Source organism: Gallus gallus, chromosome 3, assembly GCF_016699485.2.
Source record: "Gallus gallus isolate bGalGal1 chromosome 3, bGalGal1.mat.broiler.GRCg7b, whole genome shotgun sequence".
Classification (NCBI taxonomy): domain Eukaryota; kingdom Metazoa; phylum Chordata; class Aves; order Galliformes; family Phasianidae; genus Gallus; species Gallus gallus.
The window spans coordinates 55,436,863-55,451,878 of record NC_052534.1 but is presented as its reverse complement, the minus strand read 5'-3'; the positions used below and the strand labels follow the sequence as shown (position 1 = coordinate 55,451,878).

General features: G+C 38.9%; 1 protein-coding gene across 2 annotated transcripts in view; it reads right to left on the bottom strand.

Moving 5' to 3' along the window:
* Window positions 1-7,881, bottom strand: part of HBS1L (HBS1 like translational GTPase) — a 65,190-nt gene extending 57,309 nt beyond the window's left edge. For both annotated transcript variants that reach the window (XM_001234090.7, XM_015284167.4), the window contains exons 1-3: window positions 7,767-7,881; window positions 5,095-5,160; window positions 3,428-3,565 (exon numbers count right to left, since the gene is read on the bottom strand). In XM_001234090.7, the coding sequence (XP_001234091.3) occupies window positions 3,428-3,565; window positions 5,095-5,160; window positions 7,767-7,809 (247 nt within the window). In that variant the 5' untranslated portion in view covers window positions 7,810-7,881. The remainder of the gene's footprint in view (window positions 1-3,427; window positions 3,566-5,094; window positions 5,161-7,766) is intronic.
* Between the last annotated feature and the right edge of the window lie 7,135 nt (window positions 7,882-15,016).

Below are 15,016 nucleotides of genomic sequence, written 5' to 3'. Positions count from 1 at the left end.
CAAATTACTGTTACAAACTGACACAAAATAAAGTTTTAACAAATCAGCCTAACTAGAAACACCACACATATGATTAACAAAAACAGGAGAGAAATATCATGGCGAGAGATAAAACCTTAATAAATTAATTTTAATCTCATTTCTCTTCATAGTAAAATTTTATCCCCGAAACCCTGGAGAATATTTGATTCATTTCCAATGTTGCAATAAGGAACACATCACTGACTGCTATGTATTTATTAGTCTATAAAAGTCTCAACATCGTAATACTTTGATGTTAAAAAAACTAACTTCAGAGAAGAAATTCAAGTAATCACCTTAAAATTACTCAAAATTGTTTAGCAAGTTGAAGTATGTCGTTAAATGGGTTTCTGTGTTAAGTGTTTACAGGAGCTACAACTTGTATCAAAAGTAAAGCAGCATTTTCAGGACCCTGAGGCCTTAAAAATTGAAGAAGTTTAAATATTAGCAAATCTGGATGAATGCAGCAGCTTTCAAACTACCTTTCCTAGAATCGTAAAATATTTTCTGGTTCATAAAATCCATTTTATTTATAATATATTCCTACACTCCTGTGAAAAACACTACAAAATGTACAGGGAAATTATAAGAAAACTTATAAAATCAAATCCTAAAGTTAAAAAATGTAAAGTATTTTCACTTTTCAGGATTTGAGCATAGCTCACAATGAAAGAAAAATTACACTAAAGATACACTCACAATAGTTCAGAAAAAAAAGGTGTTTCTTCCTCAGACATCTTCCACTTTTCAATTTAAGTCTAATGACACAGTTATCATCACTCTCACCAGTCTTTATTTTTAAATAAATATTTTTCATAATTTAATAAGCAAACTCCCTTAAGTTAGAGTAGCCAATAAAACTTCCAACCAGTACAAATCTTGACTAAGATAAGTTTCTTAAGTCTTGAGATCGCACATAGCTAGAGACAAAAAATTCACCAGGTTGCCACTTCACTGGAATTAACGTGCTGATCACAAAGACGCACACCTAACAAAACAGAAGAATATCTTGAATATCACTGTTACTTCTAGTTTCAGGAAGACTATTAAAACAACAGTAAGAAAACTGCAAATTCCTTATTTGAACAACTCCTCAAAGATGGCAACACAGAAATAACTCTGCTAAGCAAATCCAATACTACAGAACTCCACAAGGCTACTTAAATCAGCTGTCTTGATGCAGAACGAGTACTGGTAGAGCCGTGGACAATGTGTTAGTTGAACATTTTATTACCTGTCGATTAGGATGAATAATCTCCAATTCCCTAGCTTGATTACAATCAATACTCTTGTATTAAAGGCCAACCTGTCACACTTTTCCAAGCGCTCTACGACAATATCGAAATAAAACAGGTCTTACGAAAAAACACTGTTGAATTCACAGCAGAAATGGTTATTTCTAGTTTTCCATTCCATATTTTTCCTTTAAATCCAGAATGAGTTTCTTCTTTCACATATCACTTCTTAATAACTGATGGACCTCGTCAAAACTATTATGAAAACTCAGTTTACTGCACTGTCTAGATCACAAAATCATAGAATGGCCTGGGTTGAAAAGGACCTCAAAGATCATCGAGTTTCAACCCCCCTGCTACGTGCAGGGTTGCCAACCACTAGACCAGGCTGCCCAGAACAACCTCCAGCCTGGCCCTGAATGCCTCCATGAATGGGGCATGCACAACCTCCTTGGGCAATCTGTTCCAGTGCGTCACCACCTTCTGTGTGAAGAACTTCCTCCTAATATCTAACCTAAACCTGCTATGTCTCAGTTCAAGACCATTCCCCCTTGTCCTATCACTGTCCACCCTTGTAAACAGTCATTCCCCCTCCTATTTATACACTCCCTTCAAATGTTGGAAGGCCACAATGAGGTCACCCCAGAGCCTCCCCTTCTCCAAGCTAAAGAAGCCCAGTTCCCTCAACCCTTCCTCATAGGAAAGGTGCTCCAGCCTTCAGATAACTGCAGACTAGCTCTTTCCAATTACCTTCTATGGTATCACTTCCTACTGCAAAGCATATTTTACCCCCAGTTTATCATATTTGCCCATGTCTATGCATTATCGTAGATTCTACAAATTCAACTGATAATAAATTTACATTTGACTATTGTTCCAGAATTTTCTGCAATGTACATTTTAAATACCAAATTTCATTTATACACTTTATTTTCTATTCATTCATCAATGCACTTTGTGCTAACTAACATAAAGATAACTGTCAATATTCCAAATAAGTTAAAAACAAAAAGTTAGCTATTAATAGCTAGGAAAGAGACTTGTATATCTTTTTCACAGAACATTTAAGATATGAGGTAGCAGGTTGGAAAAACAAAAGCAAGTATTTTTTCCCCCACCACTCAGCATGGAACTGGGCTTTTAACATTGAACTTACAGCTGCAGGACTGAGTAGAAATCAAAGACTAATGGATTCAATACAGCATTTGGTAAAACTATAGAGGATAGGGGTAACTAATGACATCATTTCAAGGAAATGCATCACTTCACACCTCTCGAATACTACTACCTACCATAATTTGGAATGCAACGTGAGGAAAAGACCATTCTATGTACAAATACATCTTTCTTTATTATATTATTTATTATACATCTTTACTCTTTCTTACATTCTCCCCTCATTCCATTTGTGGAGTCAAGATACTAAGCTACACAGATGCTTGGTCTAAAACAGTACAGTTGTTCTTTTGTTTATATTTCATATCAAATCTAAATATTTCCAGTAACAAAGCTGTCCTCGTTATACCACTATTCTATATCATGACATCATGCAACAGGCTGATGGGTGCAGAGGCACAGTGCACTGTGAAGCTGTACTTCCTGATTTTATCTAAGTCTCACGTGAGTTCTGGCTCCCCAGCAGGAAGATCACTAAGATGTATTACATTTCCCAAGAGTCTTCACATGATCTCCAATTCCAGGTGATGGGGACAAGGGCTTCTTCTGGGAGACAGCAGTACAGTCAGCAGCATAGTTCTGGCCTTCCCCTCTCCCTCATTTGAATTACTAATTGTAACTCTCCTTTATTATTATCTTATATTTTTCTACCATTTGTAGTGAATGTATTATCTCTCCCTATCTTAACTGGGTCATTTTTCTTTCCTTCGCACCAAAAGGGGAGAAAGGGGCCCCCCATCCCATCACACTTGAAACTGCTATGAAAGTAAATTTCACCGTAAGAAAGTGAGATACAAGTACTATACTATACAAAGGGTAGTTACACACCTAAAGAATCACCACGGATGCTACTGCACATGAAACATGCTGTTCTAATGCAAGATTTCAGAATATCAAGCAGTAAGTCAGTGGTGTAACACCGAGTTCAGACTACTTAGTCTACTACTTTGAATCATAAGAGATAGGTCCGAGTATTATTATTTTTCTATCATTACCTCTATCAACTTCAGTCAACTGATGATTGGATGTAAAATAACCAGCAGTATCTTCCGTATCCTCATAGCCATATTCCTCTTCCAATGGCTCAGCAAACGTTGCTGGTTTGTCTCGTCTTGAGTAGATAAACTGAGCTGCTACATTAGGTAAAAATTCAAGTATTAAAAAAAAATCAAGTATTACTTCCTCCTTTAAAAACACAAACAACAAGAAAAAAAAGTTAGGATGCTGAACTGTTTTCAACACAGTGAAAAGATAGGTTGGGAAATATCTTTGTATTTGTCTATGTAAATTAAGTATTTTACAAGTTCAATACTCAAACAGAAAAAAAATATTCCAGGTCTGAAAAAGTTACTTTCTATACTGAATTACCTCCTATGGCCTGATGGCTTCATAATCTTATTCCACACGTTTTTGTTTTTTAACTTCAGTGACAAGTTAAAAAATTAGCATGCAAATAAATACTGCATTTACAGTATTGCACTGTCACACTATTAACTCATTAGAGCATGTTATTTTCTTCCTGGAATTTCACTGGTAATACAGGTCCTTAGTTAAAACATACATTCACTGCAAGCCTTCAACAAGCACACGATTCCATTACGGTTTAACAACACATTAACACATATATACGTAAAACTTGGTGCTGAACACAAGCTCTTACGTACTCTCAGAAACATACAAAGCATTAACACAAACTGATGCCCTTGTGCTTTTAATGTCCTCGCAAATTTATTACTCTCTGCAGCTCTGAAATGCTTGCTAAAACTATACGCAATATCCAAAAGCAGTATCATCATAGCAAGTGTTTCCTAAATGCATACTATTCCATATTCAATCACCGTAACTGAAGAAGATATTAATATTCAAAGACTACTGCATGATCTAAGTCTATTTTGTGTATGAAGAACCACACAGAATTAAGAAAATTACTGCGCACCAACATGGGAATTTGTTCTGTGATTTAACACTTTGTATTTATTTTTCAAGTAAACACAAGTTTTCATCACTAAATAAAAAAAAAACTACCGTATTCCTTAGAAAATGTCAAGAAAAGTCTAGCAATTAAACTTAGAAACTCAACATGATACCATTTAAATCGGGAAATGTGACTACAATTAGTAAAAATATACACCTAGAGTACCTTATCTAAAGAACAGGATGACAGAGAAATAGACTTCTAAAGATCCAATTAACTATCCGCAGCCAGAGGCCACAGACTACATCACAGATGCTGTGGATTTAGAACCAGACAGGCCATCCACAGTAGCACAGCTGCAGAACAACATTAGCTATACTATTTTTAGGATCCACCTGGCTCTAAAAATCTGCCACCGAATCTAGGCAGACCCTGAATTAAGCATCTTCCAGAGATTAATACAACCTAGGAGTATTACAGCTACATTGAATTCAGCTAGGCCAAGCCACTCCAATCACGTCTTACCTGAGCACACAGCATCACTGTTTTTGCACCTATTTTGCCATGTTCCAAAAAATCAGAAGCTTACTAACTTCACATCAACTCACATGAGAACAGCTGCAAGCAAGGGCCAGCGGCGCATCCCACAGAGACTCTTTACCCCATCTGAGCACCTGTTCCCCAAAGTAACGTAGTTGGCATGACTGAACGTGTTAACCGTGTTTATATGTAATTATTTGAACTAACCTGTAGAAGGAGAAATGCAATAATCATCTTCTACTGACTGGCCATACACATCATCATCTTCAAAATCTACGAAGTACAAAAAAATAAAGTTAGCCTGCACAACTTTTAAATAGAATCATGAAATCATTCAAAGGACAGGCTTTTTGTAGGGTATTAAGATCTTATGCATCTCCAATACTCCAGAAGCACAGTAAGTTGCTGTTCATTTACCTAGGTAAGATGTTCTGCTATTAAATGTTAAAATAATATAGTACTTTATTCCTCAGCAGAAAGATCTCAGGAGTTGCAATTCTTCACCTCCTTTGGAATGCTGTCCTCATCATCTAAACTCAACTTCCTTCAGTTCTACCAACTTTCATCCCTAGTGCTTGTCTTGATATTTCTGCCTGACCTCTTGATAGCCTTAACCACACACTGTTCTATAACAGTCCTCACTCCTGTAGCTCAGATTGGGATTTCTACCCTTACCTACTTACCTACTTCTCAGCTTTCTTTTCTCTGGTCTACCCTCATGTTTACCCACCCACCTTTCAAAACTCAAAGTTCAGCAATTCAAAGTTCAATTCACATTTCAAATAACGTATCAAGAATCAATCACCAGGAAACCTAATTAGAAAGTAAATTATTCTCTATTAAAAATATACACATATCCTAGCATTACACAGATCTCGAAAATAAACCTGCACTTTTCACCAAGAATAACGAAATATTTATAAGACGTTATTGCATGTGCTTGGCAAGTTCACAAATGCTGTTTGCTTCTATTTTAAAGAGCAAGAGGAAAAAGTAGCTAGCAGCTACACAGAAATTTGGTGCTCTGATACCAATTTAAAGGCCACAGAACTAGAATATTACAAACACTGTATCCATCCAAAAAAAGGAACAGAATTATTTGAGGTGTGAAAGGTTAATTTTATTCTCAACACAAAATAGGAAAAAAAAAAAATCAATGTCAACTTCACTTGCATTTACCATAAACTATTCTTTAAAAACTGACAAACAGCCTAGAGACCACAGATACATTTCACAGCATCAACAGCTATCTTGCCAACATGCTCTCTGCAGGAATTTAGGAGATTTTACTACAGAACTCATGCAGTTCTGAACACGCTACCTCAAAAAGAGCTCAGAAACAGAATACAGTTACATGAAGGCTGAAATTCCTTCCTCAGGGCTCAGAAGCCTTCCTATGAAAAGAGACCAAAAATACTGCAGATATTTACTTTAGAAGACCAATAATTGGGCCCAGCAAAGTAGTATACATACATGTATTCTAAGTAACATAGCAAGACTGCACATGACTACAAAAGTAATATATGACGGAAGTATATAGACCACACATATGCATACCTATAATTAAATCTGATGTGTAATGCAGCAGAATTTCAGAGTAGCAACAGCAACATGGGCCTCATATGGTTATATCAATTTACAACGCATCTCAGCAAACTCAGTTAAAAAAACTTCTGGTTTAAGTACAAGTACCAAAGTGAGTTCTACAGGCTGTACACTCACTTACACAGAGGACAGAGGTCCAGTTAAGACCAACAAACACTACAGCCAACACCTTTGATGAAGTAAATGCCTACAGAGGCTGAAAAAATTCAGCACAAAAATTCCCAACCCAGTCTAAAGTGGGGCTTCTAGTAGGTAGACTTGAAAGGAAGGCAGGTCACACAAAGGTAACGGTGCCTGTGGATCTAAATGATTTCTCTCAAAATTCCAAATTCATAGCACAAAACCCGATCTTTGAACTTCGCACCTGTTCACTCAAGAGGAAGAGCAGAGACAGGCAGAAATGTTTCCTGCATTTTTTGTACCTGACAAAGTTAGGCAACAAAATAGCTGCTTCCATACTAAAGTGTTATCTAAAACACCAGTATAAAGTGGAAGTGTGCCCATTTTTTTCACAGTGCAAGCCAACACAAATAAAACCCTTGAGCAAAAGGGCACAAAGGACAGTTAGCTTGTATTAATGGGACAGGACACAAAGACAGCCACTTTACTGTAAACAAGCCCAATTCCTACATGAGGTCTCATTCACTCCATGCAAACTTCAGTACAATATAACAGAAATATGTGATTCTTCCTTAGATGCTCAACTCTATCTTTGAGAACTACGCCTCTCCTACACAGAAGTGCTGTCGCTGTACAGATGTTGTCGCTTATCCACATTATACCAGATGTAACTTGCTGTAGTGAGACTGGGCCCACAAACTTCCAAAGGACTCAAGAGAAGCTCAGTCACACCGATACTGGTTTTAAGCAACTCCCACGCCCATGAAAGGCACTCAGCCTTGGCAGCCCCGGGCCGAGCAGCTCGGCTTGCCAGGGCCGCGTTCCCCGCTGACCACGAGGCAGCACGTCGGCGGCGGGTGGCAGCGCCGGCAGCGCGGCCACGGGCGGGAAGCGGCGGGGGGGCAGGGGGGAGCGGGGCGAGGCCTCCCACGGCGCCTCGTCCAACCCCCGCGGAGGGGAGGGGAAGGGAGCGAGCTGTTTTTCCCCTCCCACCGGCCCGACGATCCCCCGCGCCCTCGCCTCGAGCCGGGCGGCCTCCTCAGGAGCCCGCCGGGAAAGGGCTGCGGGCCGGGGTTGCGCGAAGGAAGGGGCGGTTGGCAGGCCCGAAGCGGGAACGGCGTCGGACACAACCGCCGACTCCCGCTCACCACTACCTTCGTCGTAGTTGTAGCCTCGGACGTTCCTGTGCCGGGACATGATGGCGGCGGCCGCGTCGCTCGCCCGCTGACGCTGGGACGGTGGGCCTAGGACGCCATGTTGGTCTCCGCCGGGTCGCGCAGAAGCCCTATGCGCAAGCGCAGCGAGCACACTTCCGGCCGCGCCGCGGCTTTGCGCATGCGCGGCGTTCCCCGGTAGATGCGGCGCGTGCTGATCGGCGGGCGTGGGGAAGCGCGGGCTGGCGGCGCCTCCGCCCTCACAGCAGGAGGAGCTCGGCCGGGCGGGAGGGCTGCTGGGCGGCCCGTCTGGCTTGAGGTGTCCTCATGGCACTTGAAGTGTAACCCTGTGTATGTAAGCCCTTGTGCACAGCCCAAAGTGAATAATTGATACAACCATGTTTGTATGTATAAACATGTGTAATTAACCTGACTGAATCTAAGACTGGTTACATCTGTTAAGACAGCTTAGTGTTCTGAGTTGGCCTAAGTTTGCTGAAGGGAGTACTGTCTCGAAAATGCCTTCTGTATTTGTGTAGTATGACAGCGGTAGTGTCAGAAAGGCATTTGAAGCACCCTGAAAACTTGCAGTGATGGGTCTGTAGCAGCTCAGTGTGACCTGGCTGCTGGTGACCTGTAGCAATTGGTGGCTGATAAATGGGCTGTGCTGATTAGCATGGCTGTTGGCAGTGTTAAATGCTCAAGCTGTGAATTATTAGGCTCCATGGTGGTGTTGCTGTCACTTAGGTGCCGTGCTGTGGTGAGCACCGCCTAAAAGCCAGGTCATGAAGAAATATGCCTGCAGCTTGTCCTTGTGCTGGGTCAGGGAGCAGGGCAAGCTAGAAAGCTGCAGCAGAGAAAGAAATGTGACATCCCTGTTCACAGGCACACTAGTGCACCAAGGCTTCAGTGCTACAGGTTTTCCTGTGCTGGGGTTCAGCTCAAAAGACTCAGTTCTTCCCCAGACATTTGCACTTGTTCAGGGGCTGCTAGGCAGGTGGCCCCTTCGGTATTTCTCAAGTAAGATGTCTCTATCTTCCATTCAAGACCTTTAAATCTTTGTTTATCATTTTTGCGTCCTGTCCAGACACAACTGCAAATCCAGCTTCCTCCAGCCACCTGCACAACCCACTTGTCCTCAGCTCACCTTCAGCCACACATCCCAGCAAGCACACAGAGAGAGCCTGGTTGTCCAAGAGATGCCTAGCTATTGTCTTGTCCTGGCCAGTACAGCAAAAACTGTATCTGCAACTCCATATCCTTCCTGACCACTGCCAGACCCGGTGTGTTAAACATAAGCCAAAGTTTGTGTTCATGTACAAATTGTATGCAAATGTGCAGATTGTTTCCTTGTGTTATTTGCATATTTCTAATTAATTTGTACAGAACGGCACACGCAGCTGCACAAACTTATGACCTATATAATGTCTTTCATATGGTGCTAAGATTAAATTAGAACTGGAAACAAAAATACCTAATTAACATTGATGTACTTTTGACCTTCAGTGACAGAAATAAATGCTCTCCACTGGAGAGTTTGACAGAAATTGTATTGATCACTATCTGTCCCAATCTCTTGATATGGGTCAAAGATGCAGAACTGCTGTCATACTTTGTGACTTAATATTACACCCTTGCTGAATGTTAAGTTCCACATGGCTCGAGACAGTCTTGAGAAGCTCTTGAGCGTTTTCAAATACAGTTTTTGAAGGATTATGACAAATATGTACCTAAACCATTTGTAACAGTAGTGATTCCCTGCAGAAATGTATGAAATTTCTAAACAGCTGATTCCCATTGCTTCTAACAGCAGAAGTCAGACTGATACATTCAAAATAAGTTTGCAATGGGAGTGCTTGTGGAAAACTCGTAAATGCAGGGCTGAACAGGTCATGCTTTAAAGTTGTGTAACAACATGTAGAGCTGTGGCAGTATCTTCTGTGGGGTGATACAATTCTAAATTCAAAAACTGATTGTAGCCTTTGCAGTTTGGTCCTCTAGTGAAGTAAATTAGCACTGTAAATTAGCACCCTGTATCACTACAACCCTCACAACATTCTGCCAGTCTGCCTCCAACAGCTTTAACTTCGAAACTGCACTTCTTCAGCCTCCAAAATTACTTAGATCCCATTTTTGAAATGTTAGTATGTCCAGTGAATATTAATCATGTAAATTTAACATATTTTCCTTTTTCAAATAGTGACATCTCTCATTTCAAACCAGATCATTGTATTGCAAAGATGTTTCTTTTAGTCTTCCTCATCATGCTTTTTACACAAATCACCAGCTGCTTATCAAGTAATTATTTCTCATTTTTGAATTTTATGTTCACGTTCATTATGTTATCTTTGGATTTTCGGCTACTATGACCTCTGCAGATATGACCTACATTTCATTTGCTTGATATTCAAATGTAACATTGTTTACAGTAGTTTAAAAATAGTATTTAAAAGAAGAAAAAAATAGGAGTATTAAAAATTACAAAGATTATCTAGTGTTGCAGATAATATGCTGGATAACCTTTCCACAGCATAAACATTAAACTTGGAAGTATGGTAATATAATATAAAGACTTACAAAAATATCCCCCCCCCACACACACACACAAAAATCAAAACAAACAAACAAACAACAGCCAAGAGCAATAATTTGATACAGAAATGCACTTATTTTATATTACAGCACTGTCTCCAAGAAGTCATAAACACACTGTGATCATTTCTTCTGGTTATAATTTTAGGGAGAGTGACCAACTGTTTAAGTGTTCAAGAAAAAACAAGCTTCAGTTCTCAACCCCCACCTCTAGCAGTTACTGCTATTTGGAAGTGAATGCAAGGTTCATGAAAGGTATTCACCCAATAGCAAAGCAGTCTGACTACACATTACTCCTTCAGCAGCAATTACTGCTCTGGCAGAGAACCATATCAATCTGCCTCCAGTAATTCTGGCAGAGAAATGACTAACCAGGTCACTTCTGGTAAGCACTGTGAGCGTTTATTTCCGCCTGCCCACTGAAACTGTATGAACGTCAGAGGTGGATATTCATGCTATTCCATAATAAAATTATTTTAATCATGTACTTTTGCTCAGCAGAAAATCTTGTGAATGGTGTTATTTCTTCTTAATTTGAAGTTACCCAGATTTTTAGTAGTTGCAGTGCTTTTATTAAAAAAAAGAAAAAGGAAAAAGAAAAAAAAACACAACAAAAACCTATTTAGTCTATTCCAGCATTGCTTCTTCTTAAAGCAAAGTTAAGCAATACATGGTTTGGAAAAGAGCAGCTTAATTCCAGACATCATGCCATACTATGCAGTACATGGGTAAGGTTTAAAATATAGATACTATCAATATCACTGTGTACTTTTCCAGTTCATAAATGATTTGACTAAAGCAAAAGAACTGCGAGCAATAAATAAGCCTAATTTTGAAATGAGCTATGTAGATCAGGAGGCGATTAAGAGTCAGAATGCAATGAGTATTAATAAGAGAACATTCTGTATATGTGGTAAATGGCAAGTGTCTTCACTTTTCCACAGTATGGATGAACTTGTTAAATATATTATTTCTTTTAGAATATATCAACGTGTGGATCAGCAAGTTTTGCATATGAGATGAAGTGATATAGATTAGTCTAGATGCTACACAATTTCAACAGGATCTAGCTAAATTAGACAAATAAGTTATGTAATGCCAATCTGATGTGGAAATGTTGCCTGTTCAAATGGGTTAACAGAAAAAAAAAAACCAAACCATCTTTTGTTCTTCACAAATATGTAAAGTTAGTTTTGTAGTAAGCAATAAATGACAGATTCCCCATCCCTGGAAGCATTCAAGGCCAGGCTGGATGTGGCTCTGGGCAGCCTGGTCTGGTGGTTGGCGACCCTGCACATAGCAGGGGGGTTGAAACTCGATGATCATTGTAGTCCTTTTCAACCCAGGCCATTCTATGATTCTATGATTTAAGTGACTTTAGCTATGTCTGTACTTCTCTACATACTTTGGGCTCAATCCTAAATTTCCCTATAATCATCTGCCACCCTTCTGGTTCTCATGTAGAATGAGTCCAACAATGGCCCAGAAAGGGAAGCTCAGCCTCTCAAGAAGGGGGCTGTTGAACCGTACAGCCACAAAGGCAGGAGTTGGAATTCAAGCACAGTTGCTGCAAACATAGTGAACCTAGCCACTGTGAAGCACTCACTGAAAATCTCAGCTCAATTGTTTTTACCATTGAATGCAAATAAAAATATGACATGATTGCAACAGAGAGTTGTATTCACTTCTTTATACATTTTATGAAGTGTACTGTCCTTACAGAGTGAGGTAGGTGATGAAAATCAATCAGGCACGTGGGAAAATTCTTACACGAAGATAAAAAGGGTTAAGACTCTGTCTCTCAGAGAACATTTATAAAATGCAACATGAGCAAAATATATAGTAGGCAGTGGCTCAGAATAGCCATTGTTTTTGTTTTGTTTTTCACTCATAGTAAAAGAAGGAATTCTTCGGAAGCCAAAAGGAGGCAAAATTTGAACTGTTAAAAGCAAACAATTTTCATTCACCACAGAATTAGACTGTAAAATTCAGTTCCAGAAGAAATGATCGAGGCCAAAAACTTCTCAATTCAAAAAGTTTAGATAATTGTGTAGATGATGCAAATATTTAGTCATGTTCAAAGGAAATATTTAAAACCTATATAAAAGTTCTGGAAGGGGTGGAAATCTTCATGCTAATGATTCAATCCACTTTTAATTGTGAGAGGGAACTGACAGAATAAATTAATGAGAGCTATAGATGTACGGAAGAGATGAAACAGAAGGCTGTCATGACTCAAGGTTAAATAAGATGCATGTCTGCGATAAAGCACATTATAATGATTCACACAAATATGTAGGAGCAGCATTCTCCTGTACGTGACTGCATTAATTTAACAAGCACTTTAAAAAGTTTGTTGTGGATTTTGGTTGCTATTATAAACGGTATGTCTTCACCAATACATATGTGGTGCAATATATTTCTTCAACACAGGGATGCAGTCTAAATTCCAGTAAAACCAGTGGAATCTTATTCTGTTGCCTCAATAGAAGAAAGAAATTAGATAAAATAGCATAGGTGTAAAGTCAAAGTAGGATGAATACAGTTTGAAAACTACCTCACTTTTCTTGTTAGAGCCATTGATCGTACAAATCTTACCAGGACATTCCACTGCTGATCTCTTCATATAGACATATAGACCTTAAATTAAAAAGAAATGTTGACACTTGTGTGCTTGTGGGAGGCATAATTATAGCTGGATTGTTGGGAGGACGGCCTGTCATTCCAGAGTATTATCTTATAATCACTCTGAATTTGTTTTCTGTGTTTCTGTGCTTTTTGTGCACTTCTGAATTTTTGGGACTTGCCTTTGGAAAATGCAACTATATAAGCCTGGCCAGCACAGATTGACTGTGTTGTTAAGGAAAGTCCATACAACAATTTCTGATAGACTTAATTTTTGTCCTTTCTTGCTATTGTCCTGAAAAGAAAAAGCTGACTGAAAAGGGAAAAAATTTTGGCTAACACGTGGAAAATGTAACAAAGACTTTCAGCAGAGGAATAAATTCAGACTTCCAGAATACAGAAGAATTACCATCTGATAGTCATATATTAATTGTGGCTCTGGCAAAGTCATTGAGTATGCATCAGTTTTATTTGAAGTGCAGACTCACACAAGGCAAGTCATAGGGTATCCTGAAAGTGAAACCTCGGCTACACAGCGTCATTAGGCTCATTTCAAGTGCCAGCAGTGTGAGGTGGCAAGCACAACAGCCATGTGCCTACATTGCTAAATCTATATAATTTGGGTATGTCAGGCTGAAAAGAGTTACATGGTTTTATGGATTGTGATAGAGAGCATCACTAGACAAACAAGTCATTCAAATTGATAATATACTCTAGTCATTGACTAAAGTCTTGATTTTCTGCCCCCAAAAAGCTTCATTTTAAAGTAGTTCTGTATGAAATTGTCTTTTTCTCTCTCAGTTAATTCTCATGTGCTGCAGATTAAAGTATCCTATGGCACATACTGCAAATTCATCACGCACTCAAAGGAAATACTGTACTTCAGATGTTTCTTCACTTTACTTTTCTTGTTTTGTCATCTGGTTACCACCCTAGGATATTTTGTTTGTCCTAGGGTTGAAAGTAGTCCTGGAACATAAAGCAGTGACAGTAGCGGGGAATGGAAACTTGTCCTAATCTTGCACAATAATATCCTTTTTAGTTCAGCTCTGGTGACTGTATCTGATAAACAGGAACTACTTAACAAGATGCTAATTTACTATCAAGATCGCTTCACATGTTTGAAGTATAAAATTCTATCGCTCACTATTGCAACAAATGCCGTATCTTCCATGCACTAATCTTGTATGGCAGATGCAGACTCTCAAATACATAAATCTACTTGAAAACCAATCTGATAAAATTTTATGCCTGCAAAATGATGATTCACTTATATCAATGTACTTGTCACTCAGACCTTTAAAAAATTACATATAATACCACAGAGTTGGGTGGGTGCTGAAAATATGCAAGACCTTGATAATAGGAAAACATTAGCCACAAAGTGTAAAGGAGAAACACTAATTGAAAACAACTGTACCAGTCTGAAGTTCTCTAGTCTGTACATTGTGTATTACAAAAAGGAACATGTAAGCCTTTGGTCTTACAGTGCTACCGCGACTATTTCATATGCAATGGCAGTTTAACTGGAGGTATCTTACTCATCTCTCCAGCTTTATACCCACACTGTTTATAAAAACAGACATGGTTTAGGCTTTATGAATCAATATTTTAATGCTGGTGTCAAAACCTTAACTGATGCATCTTGTTCTACCTCCTAAGTAACCTGTTCTGGAAAGGTTATTTTCTCAATTTCTAAGCTACTGCTGGGCACAGAAATAACTACATGTAAATTTTACTTAATATAATTTGCTTTATGTGATTTTGTTGCTGATTGTGAACTTCCACCTTTGCATTGAAGTCCTTGTGTTTTTAATGTTTGTGTTCATGCAGTGAATTTCCTGAAAGACACAACAATGTTCCCCTAAAAGTTAAAGTCATTTTCTCAAAAAAAAAAAAAAAAAAAAAGCATTGACACAAATAATAGTTCTTTATAGCTCTCTTTTATGTATAAAATAATTCCCCACAAGACTTCATGCTGAATCAAGCATACCTTGCACCAATTGTTCTTGCAGACAGCCCCTGAAGGGACT